The sequence below is a fragment of the Colobus angolensis genome, unplaced genomic scaffold (genome assembly GCF_000951035.1).
Source record: "Colobus angolensis palliatus isolate OR3802 unplaced genomic scaffold, Cang.pa_1.0 Scaffold174, whole genome shotgun sequence".
NCBI classification, from domain to species: domain Eukaryota; kingdom Metazoa; phylum Chordata; class Mammalia; order Primates; family Cercopithecidae; genus Colobus; species Colobus angolensis.
Genome location: NW_012114866.1, coordinates 3557011 through 3572796, shown reverse-complemented (window position 1 = coordinate 3572796; position 15786 = coordinate 3557011). Strand labels below are relative to the sequence as shown.

Here is a 15786-nt window from a genome sequence, read left to right as displayed (position 1 = left end):
CAAAATAAATCCAATTCACATGCAGCCACGATGGAAGGTTGAGCAGGCACTCCCTTCCCCTACCCGCTTGGAACTTAATCATGGGATGTCCTTTCTTCATGGGATCACGGCCCCACATATTTATTTTTCCAAATCTCCTTGTTGTCGGCAGGTAAAAGTGACGCAGAGTTTCAGGGCTGTGGACAGCAGATGTTTTCCTTCAACAGGAAACCTGGAGGGGTGTTGTCTTTGACTGTGATTAAAGCTCCTGTTGCCTCAGGAGTTTTTATGGAGACATACACACAGATGGTCAAGTTATTCTGACACTAAAATCCCCCATGACAGCATCCTCCCTGCGTGGACATGTGAGATTAAAATGGTAAAAGGCCAAGCTTCCCTCTGTTACATCTCAGGCTTGCTCTGAGCAAAAGGTGTGCCCTGGGACTTCTGGGGGGAATGTCTTGCAAACAGATTCATTGAAAAAAAAAGAAGAAAAAGGAAGTGTAGTTGGGAGATCACATAGTAAATCCATTTGAAAAGAGAAAAATCACCATCTTGCTAATGTTGGTCACTTTATAACTTTGAAAATTTTGTGTCCTGAGTTTCCTCAAATGGGTCTGGAGAGGGCGCACCATTCCCTGGAGGGGATGGTGTAAACAGTATTGCTATCCTCTGACTTGATTCTGAATGTCCATGGGATCCTGCCTGTGTGAAACACCCATTCTCGGCCCCCATTTCCCAGTCTATAATGCAAACACCAGACCCCTTGGAGCAGTGCACCATGTTGGGCAAGGCAGCTGTGGAGCCAGAGAGCTGTGGAGCCAGAGAGCTGGGTTCCAATCCCAGCTCTGACACTTAGAGCTGTGGGACCTGAGGTAAGTAGTTGACATGTTTCAGTCTCAGTTTCCTTATCTGAAAATGAGGAGAATAATATACTGGGGAAGAACGGCTTCCTCTCACCCCCGGGGCACATACAGAGGGCAGATCAGGGCATGTTCCCTCCTCCCAGATGGGGGTACTCTGGTCCCTCCCTGACATAAGATGCAGACCCAGGGGAGGTTCTCTCTCCTCTACATCCAGGAGGAAGAGGTGATTCTAGAGGCCTAAAGCACCAGAAGAAGTAGACGCTTTGAGTAGATGTGACACACGACTCATTAAAGTGACTAATTAGGTGACAGTGTTGAAACACTGACAACTAGAATATTCTACTCAGGCTGACCCACATTTATCTCCTTCAGGCTCAGCAGGGTGCCTGACACCCACTAAACACTCAATAAACTTTTATTAACTAAGGCAAAGTGTTCACAAAAGAATCTTAATTGAAGAAATTAGAACAAAATTACATTATGATTACACCTAGGTAATAACTACCTTTATGTATAGGCATAGAAAAATATTGGGAAGAAACACAAATGCAGCATTGTGGGAGAAATACCATTTTCTTTTTCTTTAAAATTTTGAATAATGTTCTAAATTTATTTTAGCAATAAAAATTCTGAAAATCAAGAAAAAAAATCTTTACTGACAAAGCAACAGAAACTAGGCACAGATTTAACATGGGGAGAGGAGCACAAACTTGGATTTGGCTCCTAGCCCTGCCTCTTCTAGCAGATCTTCTTGGGCAAATAAAACTCTCTGGGCCTCAGTTTCCTATGCTGTAAAAAACAGGGTAATGACAGATGCTCCACTCACAGGGTTATTGCAAGGCTTAAACTGAGTGGTCCATAAAAAGGGCCTGATCCACAATTACTGCTACCTTCCAGTCATTTTTTCTGGTGGGTTTGTTACAAGTTAGAGCCAGCTCTAAACTTCAGCATATCATTGCTGAGTGTTGGACCTTCAATGACAAAGGATCCCAATTCACCAGCACAGCCAGCAACCTTCCAGTGGATGCAGTGGCCTCAGAATCAAACTCAATCTGTTCTAATTCTTGCCTAAAGCCAGCTTTTAGAAGGAATGAAGGTCTCAATTAAATCCAGTTGGAACACAGCAGGAGGTATTGGAGAGGAAGAATAAAACAAAGTTTGCTGCGCTCATCCATGTCTGCAAAGAAGCATTCTGTGAGGCCAAAAGACAATTTCAGCAAAACTCATATATCTGGCTGGGGGTAGGGCATTACTGTGCAGAGCAAAACTTGAAGACTGGTTTTGATGAGCAGCTGTAAAGCATGTATCCTGATCCAACCTCCTGTCTCCTGAGCTGGTGAGGAGACACATGGAGACCAGGCAGTTTTAGAGGTTGAAGGATGCTTAGTAACTTTCTGGTCTAGTCTCTCAATAAACTGAAAGGGAATTAAGTCTAAGGAGGTGCAGTGACTTATCTGGCTCTTCATGGTACTGGAACCAAGGTCCCTGGCTCGTGGTACTGGGAACCAAGGTCCCAAACCAATAGTTTTCCCACTTTCTTGCCCTCCCTCATCTCATTCCCACCCCCAGGATTTCCCAGCTATTAAGCAAGGTCTGCCCACCATTCCATCATTTGATCGTATCTGCAGATGAAGCCTGAATAAGCATCATTCCTTACTAGGATCTAAAGTGCTTGCTTTTGTTTGAAATGGGGATGCCTGGGCTGGGCATGGTGGCTCACGTCTGCAACCCCAGCATTTTGGGAGGCCGAGGCTGGCAGATCACTTGAGGTCAGGAGTTTGAGACCAGTCTGACCAACATGGTGAAACCCCATCTCTACTAAAAATACAAAAATTAGCTGAGCGTGGTGGTGCATGCCTGTAATCCCTGCTACTGAGACAGGAGAATTGCTTGAACCAGGAAAGCAGAGGTAACAGCGAGCCAAGATCACACCACTGCATTCTAGCCTGGGAAACAGAGGGAGAGTCCATCTCAAAAAAAAAAAAAAAAAAAAAAAAGAAAAGAAAAGAAATGCGGATGCACTGTGTTTAGGGAAGAGGAAGGCCATGTAAAGAGTCTTGGCAAATTTTCTTAAGAGAGATCACTGCAGAATGCAAATAAGAATAACTTTTTGACAATGTGAATCAAGAATTTAAAAAATGACCATTCCTTTTGCTTCAATACTTACATTTCTAGAAATTTATCCTAAGGAAATACTCAGAGATAGTAACAAAGACTCATCTGCAAAAATGGGTTTCAGAGCACAATTTATATTTTAAAAAGACTAGAAACAACTGAAGTGCCCAACTGTGGGGGTTTTCTTATACAAATTATGATATACCAGGTAGCTATTAAACTGACACTATGGAAGAATGGTTAATGACCTGAAAGAAAACTCATGACAGATAATTAAATTTGAAAAAGAAATATAAAATACTGCATATATAATAAGAACATAACTTTTGTTTTGTAAGTTCATGGAAAAAAAAAAAAGCTGGGAGAAAATATACCAATATGTAAACAATGATTAGCACTTGTTGTGTGGCTGATACCTTATTTTTAACACTTCTCTGAATTGTCTCTATTTATTTATTTATGACAGAGTCTTGCCCTATCACCCAGGCTGGAGTGCAGTGGTGTGATCTCAGCTCACTGCAAGCTCTGCCTCCCAGGTTCTCCTGGGATTGTCCTGTTTCAGCCTCCCCAGTAGCTGGGATTACAGGTGTGTGCCACCACACCCAGCTAATTTTTGTATTTTTAGTAGAGATGGGATTTCACCATGTTGATCAGGCTGGTCTCAAACTCCTGGCCTCAGGTGATCCCGCCCCGATCGGCCTCCCAAAGTGCTGGGAATACAGGCGTGAGTGACTGTGCCCGGCCTCAATTTTGAAAAGATGAACATGCACTGATCTCAAAGATAAATATCATTAAGAGGGAATCCTTGGATATTTTTTCATGTTTTCTGACACAGAGACAGAACTGCGAATCACAGACATGCCCGTGGTGGTTCCCAGAGCAAGGAAACCCTTGGCTGGGGCCTGAACTCCTTAAACCACAAACTGCTAGGAATCGTGCAGCTGTAGGATCTCACCTGTCTGAGTCAGACATTTTGGCACCTGGTACTTTGAATTCTAATCCTTCCATTGGGGCAGAAGACTGCCTTGAGAGTGTTAAAAAACACAGCCCAGGGGTCACTCCCACCTCAGGGGAAATGGAAATTGCATGGGGTAATGGGGGTCAAAGAGGAAGGAAGCCCAAGCAAAGGGTCATTGTGGGTATAGAGGGCCTCATAGAGGCAGAGGATCAAGGGGACCCAGGAGTGGGAGAGGGAACAGAATGGAGCTAGGGGTGGGCAACCAGGGAAGAAGGTCCTCTACTCCACAACTGTGTAGGAGGAGTGCCCTGGTCAAGGGGATGCCAAGAAAGAAATAGCCCCTTGCTGTGTAGATCTAACCACCCACACACATGCTCCTCACCCTGTCTCAGTTGCCACCTTCTGACCCCAGAGCTCCTGGCCTGGGCAGTGTGTTACCTCATTGTTGGTGCCGACATCCAGCAGCACAGGGAGGCACTGCTGTGGGTTCACTCCTCCGCACGCTGTGTACAGGGCCAGCTTGCCCACAGGGATGCCCATACCGTAGCAGCCCAGGTCTCCCAGGCCCAGGATGCGCTCCCCATCAGTCACCACCACGGCCTGAAAAACAGCAGGGCACCATCAATCAGGGACAGCACTTCCCGCGACAGAGTGCTCATGTTAGCAGCCCCGGCCCATCAGGCTTGGTGACTGGATGCCCACCGACTTTGCTGGTGTGGAAGAGTTTGTCTGGGATAAGGGCAGAGCATTTATTCACCTGCAGGTGGCCGGTCCTTCCTGGCAGGCTGGTGAGAAACCCTACTGAGAAGATGACAGAAAGATGCCTGCCTTGCATTCTGAGCTTCGGGTGGGGGCTGCAGAAACAGCTAGAGGGAAACCACATCAAGTCACTTGACTCTTCCTCAAGGAAACTAAACAGACACTCTCAGCCTGAGACTTGGGGTGGTGGGGAGGGAAGGGCATAATTAAAAGAGAAAAGGAAAAATGAGTGTTCGTGCTGCTGCTACAGCTCCAGGATTTAGAGGCTAATCTAAATGCTCTCCGACCTACTCCTGGATTATGAAAAATCCGATTTGCAAAGAACAGGACTCCTTGTGACATCTTCTAGGATCATTATTGCACATGAAATCAGGAAGAGTTTCAAGCTGCACTGGGATTTACCTTTTGCATTTGGCAAAGAATTGCTGATGTACTAGCTGTCGTGCTACTTCAAGGCTTACCTACTGTGAATTAATAGATGTGAATGAAGCTGATGGTGATGAGAGGAATAATTGTATTATTATAATGGATATTCTTTTATTCATGTAATGCATATTTATGAAGCACCTACTTTGCATAAGACACTGTGACAAATTCTCGGGGAGCTTCAGTTTGCACATCTACAAAAACAAACATGCACAGACCCAGTCCTTAAAGGATTAATGGGCCAAAGGAGAGATGGAATGTGTATATTAATAATTGTGATTCTGGGAGGGAAGCCGGACTGCAGCAGAATAGCATACAGGGTGGCAGAGATTAGAAGATGGGAGGGTAACCCTTCATGGGTGAAGGGACACACAGGCCCTACCTTGGACAGGTGGAGATTGTGGGGCATGGGTCGGGAGAAGGGCATTTGATACAAAAGAAAGTTAAAGTCCAGGGTAGAGGTGCTGGGGGTGGAGAGAAGGTAGGGTGTGTTTGGGGAACGAGGAGGTGTAGGTTGCAGGAAGGGAAAGAATGGAAAGTCAGGCAGGAGTCAGACTGTGAAAGGCCTTGAATGTCTGGTCAAGGAGAGCCCCTCAGGGTAACGGTGAAGTTGCTTGTAGGCCACTCTCATCTGCTCACCAGCGCCAGCTCTCTCTATCTCTACAACAGTTAAGTTTATAGGTCCCTCATCCCTTCATTGGAACCTGGCTTTGGATCCACTCTACACATGTCCTGATGGGCTATGGGGACCATAGGGTTTGGTTAAATCCATGAAGGTACATTGCTAGGCACTGGGGTAAAGAGGTGAAGACCCCTTCTTTCCCTGGAAGAGGAAGGGCTTATGGTTTCTTCTCACTTCTATTCTCTCTCTTTTAGTGGAAATAGGTGTAGACAGTTTTAAAAACACTTCTCTGCTTCTGGAAAGGGGTCTCTGGAGAGTGCAAGAGATCCATGAAAATCATGATATTCTCCCTTAGATTGGTCGACTGCCTCTGTGGAGAGTGCTCACAGACTGCATCTCATGTGACCCTCCCCATAACTTGGGCAGGTAGGTGGATCTGAGGTTGTTATCTCTGCTTCACAGGTGAGCAAACAGAAACCTTTATTTCCTCCATATATTTGTTAAGTGTCGGCCACATGCCAGGCACTGGCTGGATGTTTCCCCATCAGTTATCTTAAAAGATTAGGTGACTTAGCAAGGTCATCTTGCTAGTGAATGTGACAGGGCAAGGTTCCTGGTTCAGGGCTCCTTCTACCACCCCAACTGGCTGGGGTAAAGTGCGTGTGATCTTGGCAAAGTCCTGCCCTGCTTTGGCGCCACCCTCTCTGCAGCCTGCATCTGACCTCCTCTTGGTAGCTCTCCCTGTTGGAGACTATACCCTCATGCTGCCCCTGCGTGTCCAACTCTGGGCATTTTTCTATCATCTCTCCTAATTAGAACTTCCTTATTATGGTTCCCATTCTCTCAGAATCCTTCTCTGTGCTGAAGGGGCAGTGAGTGACATGAAGTTAAGCAGAGGAAATCTGCTACTCCAGGCTGTTATCCCCACAACCCTAGGATGGTGACAGGGCTCTGCAGTGGCACTCTCCCAGCCTGGACATGTCCCAGGGCACTCTACTGCATGCCCAGCTCCTCTGAATGAGTGTCTCACCTCCATCTACTGTCCACCCGCAATCCTACCATGGTTATAGTTGAGTTATTGCAACAGTTTCACAACGAGACTGCTTGCCTCTCACCTTCTTTCCTTCCATTCTCTCCTGCCAACCAATGTCAGATTCATTGTGTTAAAAGCCCATTTTCATTATGCCATTCCCAGGCTCAAAGACCTTTAGTGACTTTGAACTGTCTGTAGAATAGAGTCCAAAATACTTAACTCTTTAATGATCTGCATCCAACCGACCTTCTGAAACTGATTTCCTGCTACACATCTGTACACAATTGCCTTCTCTGGCTGTGCTGGCCTTCTCATTCTTCCCAGACACACTATGAATTTGCCTACCACCTCTCCATCTCAACCTGTCTATTCCTTTCTCCTGGAGGGTCCTTCTCCCCATTCTTCAGCAGCATAAATTCTGCTCATTATAATCTACTGAAATTTCTCCTTCCCCTGAATTGCCATATCTACCACATACCCTTCCTGTCCGCTTGCCTGCCTTTCGCAAGCATGTATTAAGGACCCACTGCCTGCCAAGACCTGCACAAGGTGTTATTTAATCCTTTGATGGTGAAAGCAGCTGGGTTGTTATTAACTTTGTTTTAAAATGCACACTTTATCTTACCAAACAGCCTTAGCGGTTAATGGCAGGTGCTTTGGAGTCTGATAACCAGTTTTTGAATCTAGGATCCTTGATGATGTGCCATGTGTAATTTTAGATAAATAGATAACTATTCTGAGCTTCAATTCTCCATAAAATGGGTATAATAATAATAATACTTAACTCCTCAGGTTGTTGTAATGATGAAATAAAATAACATATGTCTCATTTTAACCTGGTGCCTTGTATAAAGTAAGAATGATGAATAAATGGTTGCTACTCTTATGATTGTAATGACGATGATTATTTAGGGCAAAGATTACATCTCAGACTTTGAAATTATTTCTGATCTCTCCAGTTTAACATTAACACAGAAAGACCATGCAATAATTATCTGTTAAATGAATGAATGAAAAAGAAACCAAGGGGAGACCTTGGCAAATGCAATATTTAAGAAAGTCTGGCCATGCAAAACTTAACAGCTTTAACCCTGGCATCCTCATCCATTGCTGCGGCTCCTACTGTCCTCTCTAAGTAGATGATACCTGTAGATAACTGTCTGCTGGACATTGCCACTCAAATGTCCAGTACTCTTCCCAAATCCCACTATTCCCTAACCAAAGGAATCCTCTTTTCCCTCTTACTCCTTTTGATCCTTTTTACTCTGCTGTCCTCCTGCTCTCTGTTACCCTGTATCTTCCAAGTTCAAAAACGTCCAGTCTTCTTTGATTCTTCTCTGTTAGTCAACCACAGCCAATTGGTCACCAAGTTCTGCTGATTGTGCCTGCTCCCTATTTTAAACATCTGTTCCATTATCTTCATATTATTGCTACTGCCTCGGATCGGATCATCCATCTTCACTTGAGCCATTGCAGTGTTCTCCTGACTCCAGTTCTCCTGACTGGTCTCTCTACTGGATTTTCCCCATTCCATTTCATTTTTTCCGAAGCACACCCAGATATATCACTTTCTTGCCCCCAGATCTCTAATGGTTCCCAATGTCTGTAAAACAAAGCCCAAACATCTTAGACTGGCACCTAAAGCCTTCCATGGGCTAGGCCCAAGCTGCCCTTTGAATTTCCCCTTTATTCTTTCCATGCTCCATCCAAACTGAAATATTTCCAATTTTGCACAAGGCTTGTACTTTCTTGGATACATGGTATTTTACTTCTTGATTTCTTTATCTCCTTGATACAAATCTTACCACCCTTGTATGTTTCAAGGAACAGTTCAAAAAGCATTTCCTTCCATGAAGCTTCCCTTCTGAATTTTTTCACTTCCTTCTCTGAATTCCCACAGCATTTTCCTCACCTACAAAACCTATCATTCTCTTCCTTGTATTACAGTTGTACATTTCCTTGTGCTTCACAGTCGCTTGAAGCTCTTCTGGGGCCAGTAATGGGTTGTGTCATCTTTGATTCATCAGCACTGAACTTGGTGTCTGTAATGTGATACGCACTCACACATGGCGGGCAATGTGATGGATGCAGCGGAGAGAACAAAGTGTCTTCGGCACTGAACAGAGTTCAGACCTGCTGTGGATTAACAAGTTTAGAGAGAAGACACTGCACCCTGTTTTTCGTAACATCAATGGACCTTATGCTGGGAGCCACTAGTTCTGTAAATTGTCAAAAGGCTGAGGGCAAACCTGGGCAGCATTCTTGAGCTTTAAAGCCAAGCAACCTTTTCTAGAAAAACAGAATCACATTTTCCTTGTTTGGAAGAGTTTTATAATTCATAACTCCCCTGTCTCTCTATGACTATGGGGAGGTTTGTGGAATGCTGTGCCATATTCTTCCTTTGCCCACCTGCCTCACACCTAAGGCCTTTTCTGAATTATTGCCCACACCCTTTAGTTTGGGTGAACCCAATGGGACTGACCCAAGACTGACCTGACGATCAAATGTCCTTGCTTGCTCTGGAGCTTCCTTGGATTTGTAGCTATCGTATAAACATACAGCACTGTTTATACAACCCTCTTCTTCCTCTTCCTTTTGTTTCATCCTTCCTTCTCATCTTACCTTTTATCCTCCCCCTCCTCCTTTTCTTCTTCTGCTTCTCCCTCTCTCTCTTTCCACAACAAAAATAATGCACACTTCCTAGTTTCAAATCTTGGTTCCACTCCTCCCTTGCAAAGAACCTAACCTCTCAGCTTCCTTGTCTAGAAAATGGGGATAACAATAGTCCCTACCTCTTACTGGGTTGCCATGAAAATCCATGAAATGCCATGAAAATGCCATGAAAATGAGTTAATCTATGTAGAGCACTTGGCATCATACCGCATGAGGTGGATACGATGATGTGCTGCCCAGATCCTCCTGCAGGAATGAAAGAGTTATTTTCCCAGCTGTATCCTTGGATATCAGTCCACTTAGGGGAATTTCCTCTACTGAAAAGAGCCACCTTGCCCAAAGCCACACCTCCTTCCAAGGGCAGCCCAATACAGGAATCTAAAGGTTCACTCCGCTGCCTCACTTCTGGATGCCTTTGAAGGGCCATCCCAGCTCCAGAGCCTCCTCAGGGGCTCAGTGGAACCTTGCTTGAGATCTTACTGCAGCCCAACCTCTCCTTCTGCTCTATCCTATTTCCTTCCTTCCCACAAGTGTTGACCGACACAAGAGCACTCCCTAATATGTCTCTGAGACTGTTTTTCAGGAATTCTAACCTCTGAAAATAAGCACAGAGTGGGCTTTAACACAAAGTGGGCCAATGCATGGTAGGTAGGCACTTGGCACTAGCAATCTGCTCTAAGTGTAAAAACCTAAGTGACTGTTTACAGAGGATGTACCCAGTAGCAGAGGAGGATCCCTTGGCTCTCAGCACCTCCTCCTGCGAAGCTCCTGGGACTCGGGTGAGGGAGAGATTTAGGAGCTTGGGAAAACTGTTAGGGAGGAGGCTATTCTCAGCTGGACCTTCCTATAGGCTCCAGGCAGTGACCACTGTGGGAAAGAGTCAGAAAAGCAGTTCTCACTCCTCTTTGTGATTTACGCTGGACAGCTCAAGGCAGCCTGGCCTGGTCCGCCCCCTCCTTCCTGAAAAGCAAGTCCCACAAAACTTCGTGGTCTCCCCAGCCCTGGGCTTTGGCCCCATTTCCCTCACAGCCTACTTTTCTTACACTGCAGTTTTCAACTCCACTTTCTTGCTGGGAAACCACAGAAAGTCATTTTTTACTTTCTGAGTCGATTCAGAAGCTCCTCTAAACCACTCCTCTTCTCTAGGCAAGCAGCTAGCAACAGGTCTAAAGATACGTATACCTTGAAAAACTCTGTCTCTGCCAATTAGCAGCTGCTGGAGAAGTGATTTAGGACCACAGCTCTGGGCTGGGCACCAACACTTAATTGTGGGTAACCTCAGACAAGTCACTTAACCTCAGCTTGCTCATCTGACAAAAGACACAATCCTATACAGTCTTTTTTTTCTTTTTTTTTTTTTGAGACAGGATCTCACTTTCTCACCCAGACTGAAATGCAGTGGCCCGATCTCAGCTCACTGCAACCTCTGCCTCCCAGGCTCAAGTGATCCTCCTGCCTCAGCCTCCCGAGAAGCTGGGACTACAGGTGCGTGCCACCATGCCCAACTATTTGTATTTTTAGAAGAGACAGGGTTTCACCATGTTGACCAGGCTGGTCTTGAACTGCTGACCTCAGGTGATCTGCCCACCTCAGCCTCCCGAAGTGCTGCGATTACAGGCATGAGCCACCATGCCCGGCCCTTTGTTTGTTTGTTTGCTAGTTTTTTAGACAGAGTCTTGCTTGTTGCCCAGGATGGCGTACAGTGGCACAAGACTCACTGCAACCTCTGCCTTCCGGGTTCAAGTGATTCTCCTGCTCAGCCTCCTGAGCAGTTGGGACTACAGGTGCCTGCCACCATGCCCAGCTCATTTTTGTGTTTTTAGTAGAGATGAGGTTTCACCATGTTGGCCAGGCTGGTCTCAAACACCTGACCTCAAGTGATCCGCCCGCCTCGGCCTCTCAAAGTGCTGGGATTACAGGCGTGAACCACGCCCGCCCGGTCTTACTCCTACACATTCTTCAGGACCCACATTGGGGGTTTCAGATATCCTTAGTCCAACTTCTCCCAGTGACTGTGGGAATAGAATGAAGTAGTGAAGGAGAGGTTCTGCATCAGTTCCCAAGTGCTATGAAAGAATAATGAGCAGAGATTCCCTACCTAGGTAGGGAGACCTTCCTCTCCACTTTCTAAAATAACTGGAAAATACACATCAGAAAACAAGAAAGACTGTGGCTTGGAAATTCTAAACCTTTGAAAGGGCACCCTGGGGGTGGGGGGAGAGGAACCTCCAGATAAAGGCCAGTGAGTAGGGCAAGGAGGGGTCCGGGGTAAGCCACAGGCAGTCCAATCAGCTCCAGTGGACCTACTTACATGCCAAACTACAGGCCCAATATTCAGAGCTCCTGGCTTTTCCAGAGAAGCCAGAAATCCAAGTCCTTGGATATATATTTCTCATGAAATCTCCTGATTGAAAAATGTTGCCTACAAATTCAAAATGTTAGAAAACCACTAACAGCCAAATCAAATATGTCTAGGGGTCAAATCGTTTGATTGCTCATTTGTGGCCTGTGATTCCCAGGTAAGGGAGCCCCCTCAGGCCCTGCCTGCACTGCTGTATGGGCTACAGCTGCCTTCACCACCTCCAGTGATGACAGTATCTGTTCAAGTGCCCTTCGATGTGTATAGACTTTATCATAGTTAATCCTCACAATAGGAAAGCAAAGCTCAGAGAGAATATCGGTACACGCAGCAGGTAAGTGAAGCTTCAAGGCCAGAATCCGGGGCTGTCTTATTGCAAAGTCTGGTCTGATTCCTCTACACAGTCACTGGGACTGATCTCCAGGTTTCTTCAAAGTGAGACAGGAATAAAGGATGGAGGTGGTCCCAGGCACTCACCTGTGTACTCTGCGGAACCACAGGGTGGGTGGGCAGTCAGTCACCTGTCTGCTCCTTGTCCTCTGGGGTCCTCTGTTTGGCAGCACAGATGCAGTGTACTGTCACTGTTTCTGAATCAGTCTTTCTAACTAGACTTTGAGCTCCTTGAGTATGGGCCCGTATACATTCTCTGTATCTGAACCTCCAGGGAGCTCTTCCAGAATAGATGTTTTCTAAAAGATGGTTGAATGCAACTGAATTCAGTATTACAGGCCCAGATGTGCTCAGGCAACTTAACATTCTCCTTAGAGGCTCTGGATATCTCTCTTATTTGGGGACTGCTGGAGTCCTACCTCTTCCAGGGTGCCCAAAGCCCTGTTTCTCTTCCTCTAAAATCACAACAGTTGTGGTCACCATCTCTTTGGCAATTAGCGTTCAGTATATAGAAGGTTCTCAAAATATGTTATTAAGTCAATAGCTATTTAGCTCCTAAGGTTCTGTTTTGAATTTACATCTTGGTTTCTTAACCACAATACGAGGCAATTTGAGGGCAGGGTCCATGTTTTTCTCATTTTGCATCCCTCACAGTAAGGCCCTTGATACAGTTGTGCCCTGATAAGAGGAACAATTGAAACCTGAAATCCAGTCCATGATTCCCTCACCAAGTCCCTGTGTCAGCTTGGAGGAAAGGGTGCCTTTTTGTTAAACAGAGCTACCTTTTCATCATTCATTCTAGTTCCTCATAATTTGCAGAAAAGCACCAAATATATTAGTGGAGAACCTCCCGGCACAGTATCTGTGACATGGAAGATGCTCAGTATGTCTATCAACTGAATTCATTCAACTCTGTAGGCATCTACTGAGTGCCTCCTGTGTCCAAGGTTTCCCCATGGTTGAACTGTCCAGGAAAGTGAGTGAAAGAGGTAACTTTACAGGACCCCAGCAGCATATCCACTAAGATTAGTCCATCCAGTAAGCTGGCTTCCCTTAATGTCCTCAAGGTTTTATTATAGATTCATGCTAGACATGCTCTGGAAACTTGCTTCTCCGGGCCTGGGACCAAAACCTGCAGGGCCTGCAGGACATATAACTGAAGATGAAGCAGATAAGCAGGAGGGAGAAGCACAAGGCAAAATGATACCCAGACACAGATGCAAAAAACGAGCGAGGACTAAAGTCCCAGGGCCTTGGCTGTGGCTCGAGCCTGGCTCCTGAGGGTCAAGGTTCTGTCCCCAACCTGGTCTGTTTTTAAATAATATAATTCCCTGGAGAGAGCCAGGAGTGGGTGGGACACAAAGAGAGGTAGATAGAAAGAAACTGTATTTGGTGTCCAGTGGAGAAGGGTGGAGGAGCTCAGGGAATGGGCAGGGAAAAAGAGAGAGAGGTGCATGGTTCTCTCGTTGGCAGCAGAGACACAGTGTACTGTCATTGTTTCTGGATGAGGCTTTCTAACTAGACTTCGAGCTCCTCAAGTACGGGCCCGTATACCTTTTCTGTGTCTGAATCTCCAGGGAGCTCTTCCAGAGTAGATGTGTTGGAGTACCACAGCCTCCCAGGCAAGGCAGGGTGATGTGAGCACTCATTGGCCCTGAGAGTTCCTTGTACTATACTTGGTCAGCACCAACACCTCCCCAGCTCAGGTGCCAAAAATGCCCTCACCCACCAGCCAGTGGATGTTCTGCATTTTTGCCTCACCCATATTGTTTCAGAAGCAACAATGATCTTAGATACCAGAACCCCTCAAACTCCTCCATAGATATCTCTATAGCAGGAGGAGATCTGGGGATTTAGCCAGAGGCTAATACATTTCTACAAATTTGCATGTTTTATATATAAAAATTAACATCACTAGGCATGGTGGCTCATGCCTGTAATCCCAGGACTTTGGGAGGCCTCGATGGACAGATCATTTGAGCCCAGAAGTTCAAGACCAGCCAAAGCAACGTGGTAAACCCCATCTCTGCAAAAAAAAAAAAAAAAAAAACACACACACACACAAAATTACCCAGGCATAGTGGCCCCATGCCTGTAGTCCCAACTATAGGGGAGGCTGAGGTGGGAGGATCACCTGAGCCCAGGAGATTGAGGTTGCAATAATCCATGACTACACTCCAGCCTGGATAACAGAGTGATACTCTGTCTCAAAAAAAAAAAAAAAAAATTTAAGGCAACTTTTGCATTCTATAATGTATGTTGTTTGGTATGTAGAAATGGTTTCTTCTTAAATTTTTGAGTAAAATGGATGCTCCTGGAAGAAGTGGCAGGTTTATTTTGTCACTCTACATTTATGTCCCACATCCCCACCCCCACACTGCTGTGTACACCCGGGGTACACAGACCCAAGTGTGAAGATATTGTCCATCATAGGCTTTTACTCTTGGTGCAGAATGTCCTCACTCCACAGCCTAGTCTCTCCACTACCTAACTGTCCACAGCCTACCCCTAAATTCAAGGCTTAGCTCCACTGTCACTTCCCCCATGAAGTCATCCCAGAATCTCCTCAGGCTAAAAATCATCATTGCCTCTAGAAGAACACCCTCAGTTCTTTTCGTGTACTTTATTTATCTCTGGACAAGTACCACCTTGTTAGCCTTTTGTGCCTTTGGCTTATTTTCCGCATAACATGTCAGCTACTTGAGAAGAAGGTCTATGCCTGATTTCTCTCTGTGTCTACTATGGAAACTGACACCATATATTTAGCAGGGACTCAACACATGCTGAACATATCTTCAGACTAATAATCACAATAATGAAGGGCGATGTCACATGGATGCCTGCTTCATGCAAACCTCTGCTCTGTGGTGTGTTTGTACTTGGCTATAACAGGTCTGTGGCTTAGGAATGGGTGGTAGTATGCTGCCTTCAGTGTCATAATGGCTCATTTTATAGCTGGAAATGACTCTGGTTCAGGCTGAAAGGATTCACCCAACAATTATTAAATAGCAATGAAAATGGGATCATACCTTAATATTGTCCTCTGGCCAAGAGTTCAGCATTGTTGCAAGATGGCCCTTGTCATGAATGGTGATGAACAGTCCACTAAGAGAAACAAAACATGTACACACAGAGAAACCAGGCAGTCAGACTAGGAACTGAGCAAAGTCCATAGTACTAGGTAGTCTCCTGCCCAGAGCCCCAGCAGTTTAGAGGGTCATCCTCAGGCTTTCTTCCAACTGCTTCTCTCCACAGGGCAAGGAGTCCATGGGGCCAAGGGGTGTGCCTGCCTGGAGCCTGTGCTTCCCAGAGTCTGTGCCCTTCTTTCCTTCCTCTAGACCAATACCCAGGATACCAGAATTCCCTGACCGAATGGCCCCAAGGCTGATTCCAGGGACTGGAAGAGGGACAGCCTCTTCTCCAGGTCCCTCCTCCCAAGTACAGACCACACTGCAGTGGCTGGATCCCTAGGGCTGAGTCCATGACTGAAACTTGGACATGTGAGTTGGGATGTTCAGACACATGTGCATGAGGTTCTTGCAGTGGGGGATGGAGCTGGGGATAGGAAGAGGGGTGAGTGACAGTCTTGAGCTACTCCATCATCAC

General features: G+C 45.8%; 1 protein-coding gene across 2 annotated transcripts in view; it reads right to left on the bottom strand.

Moving 5' to 3' along the window:
• Positions 1-15786, bottom strand: part of ME3 (malic enzyme 3, NADP(+)-dependent, mitochondrial) — a 215502-nt gene that overhangs the window by 57147 nt on the left and 142569 nt on the right. For both annotated transcript variants that reach the window (XM_011938489.1, XM_011938490.1), the window contains exons 5-6: positions 15210-15285; positions 4357-4518 (exon numbers count right to left, since the gene is read on the bottom strand). In XM_011938489.1, the coding sequence (XP_011793879.1) occupies positions 4357-4518; positions 15210-15285 (238 nt within the window). The remainder of the gene's footprint in view (positions 1-4356; positions 4519-15209; positions 15286-15786) is intronic.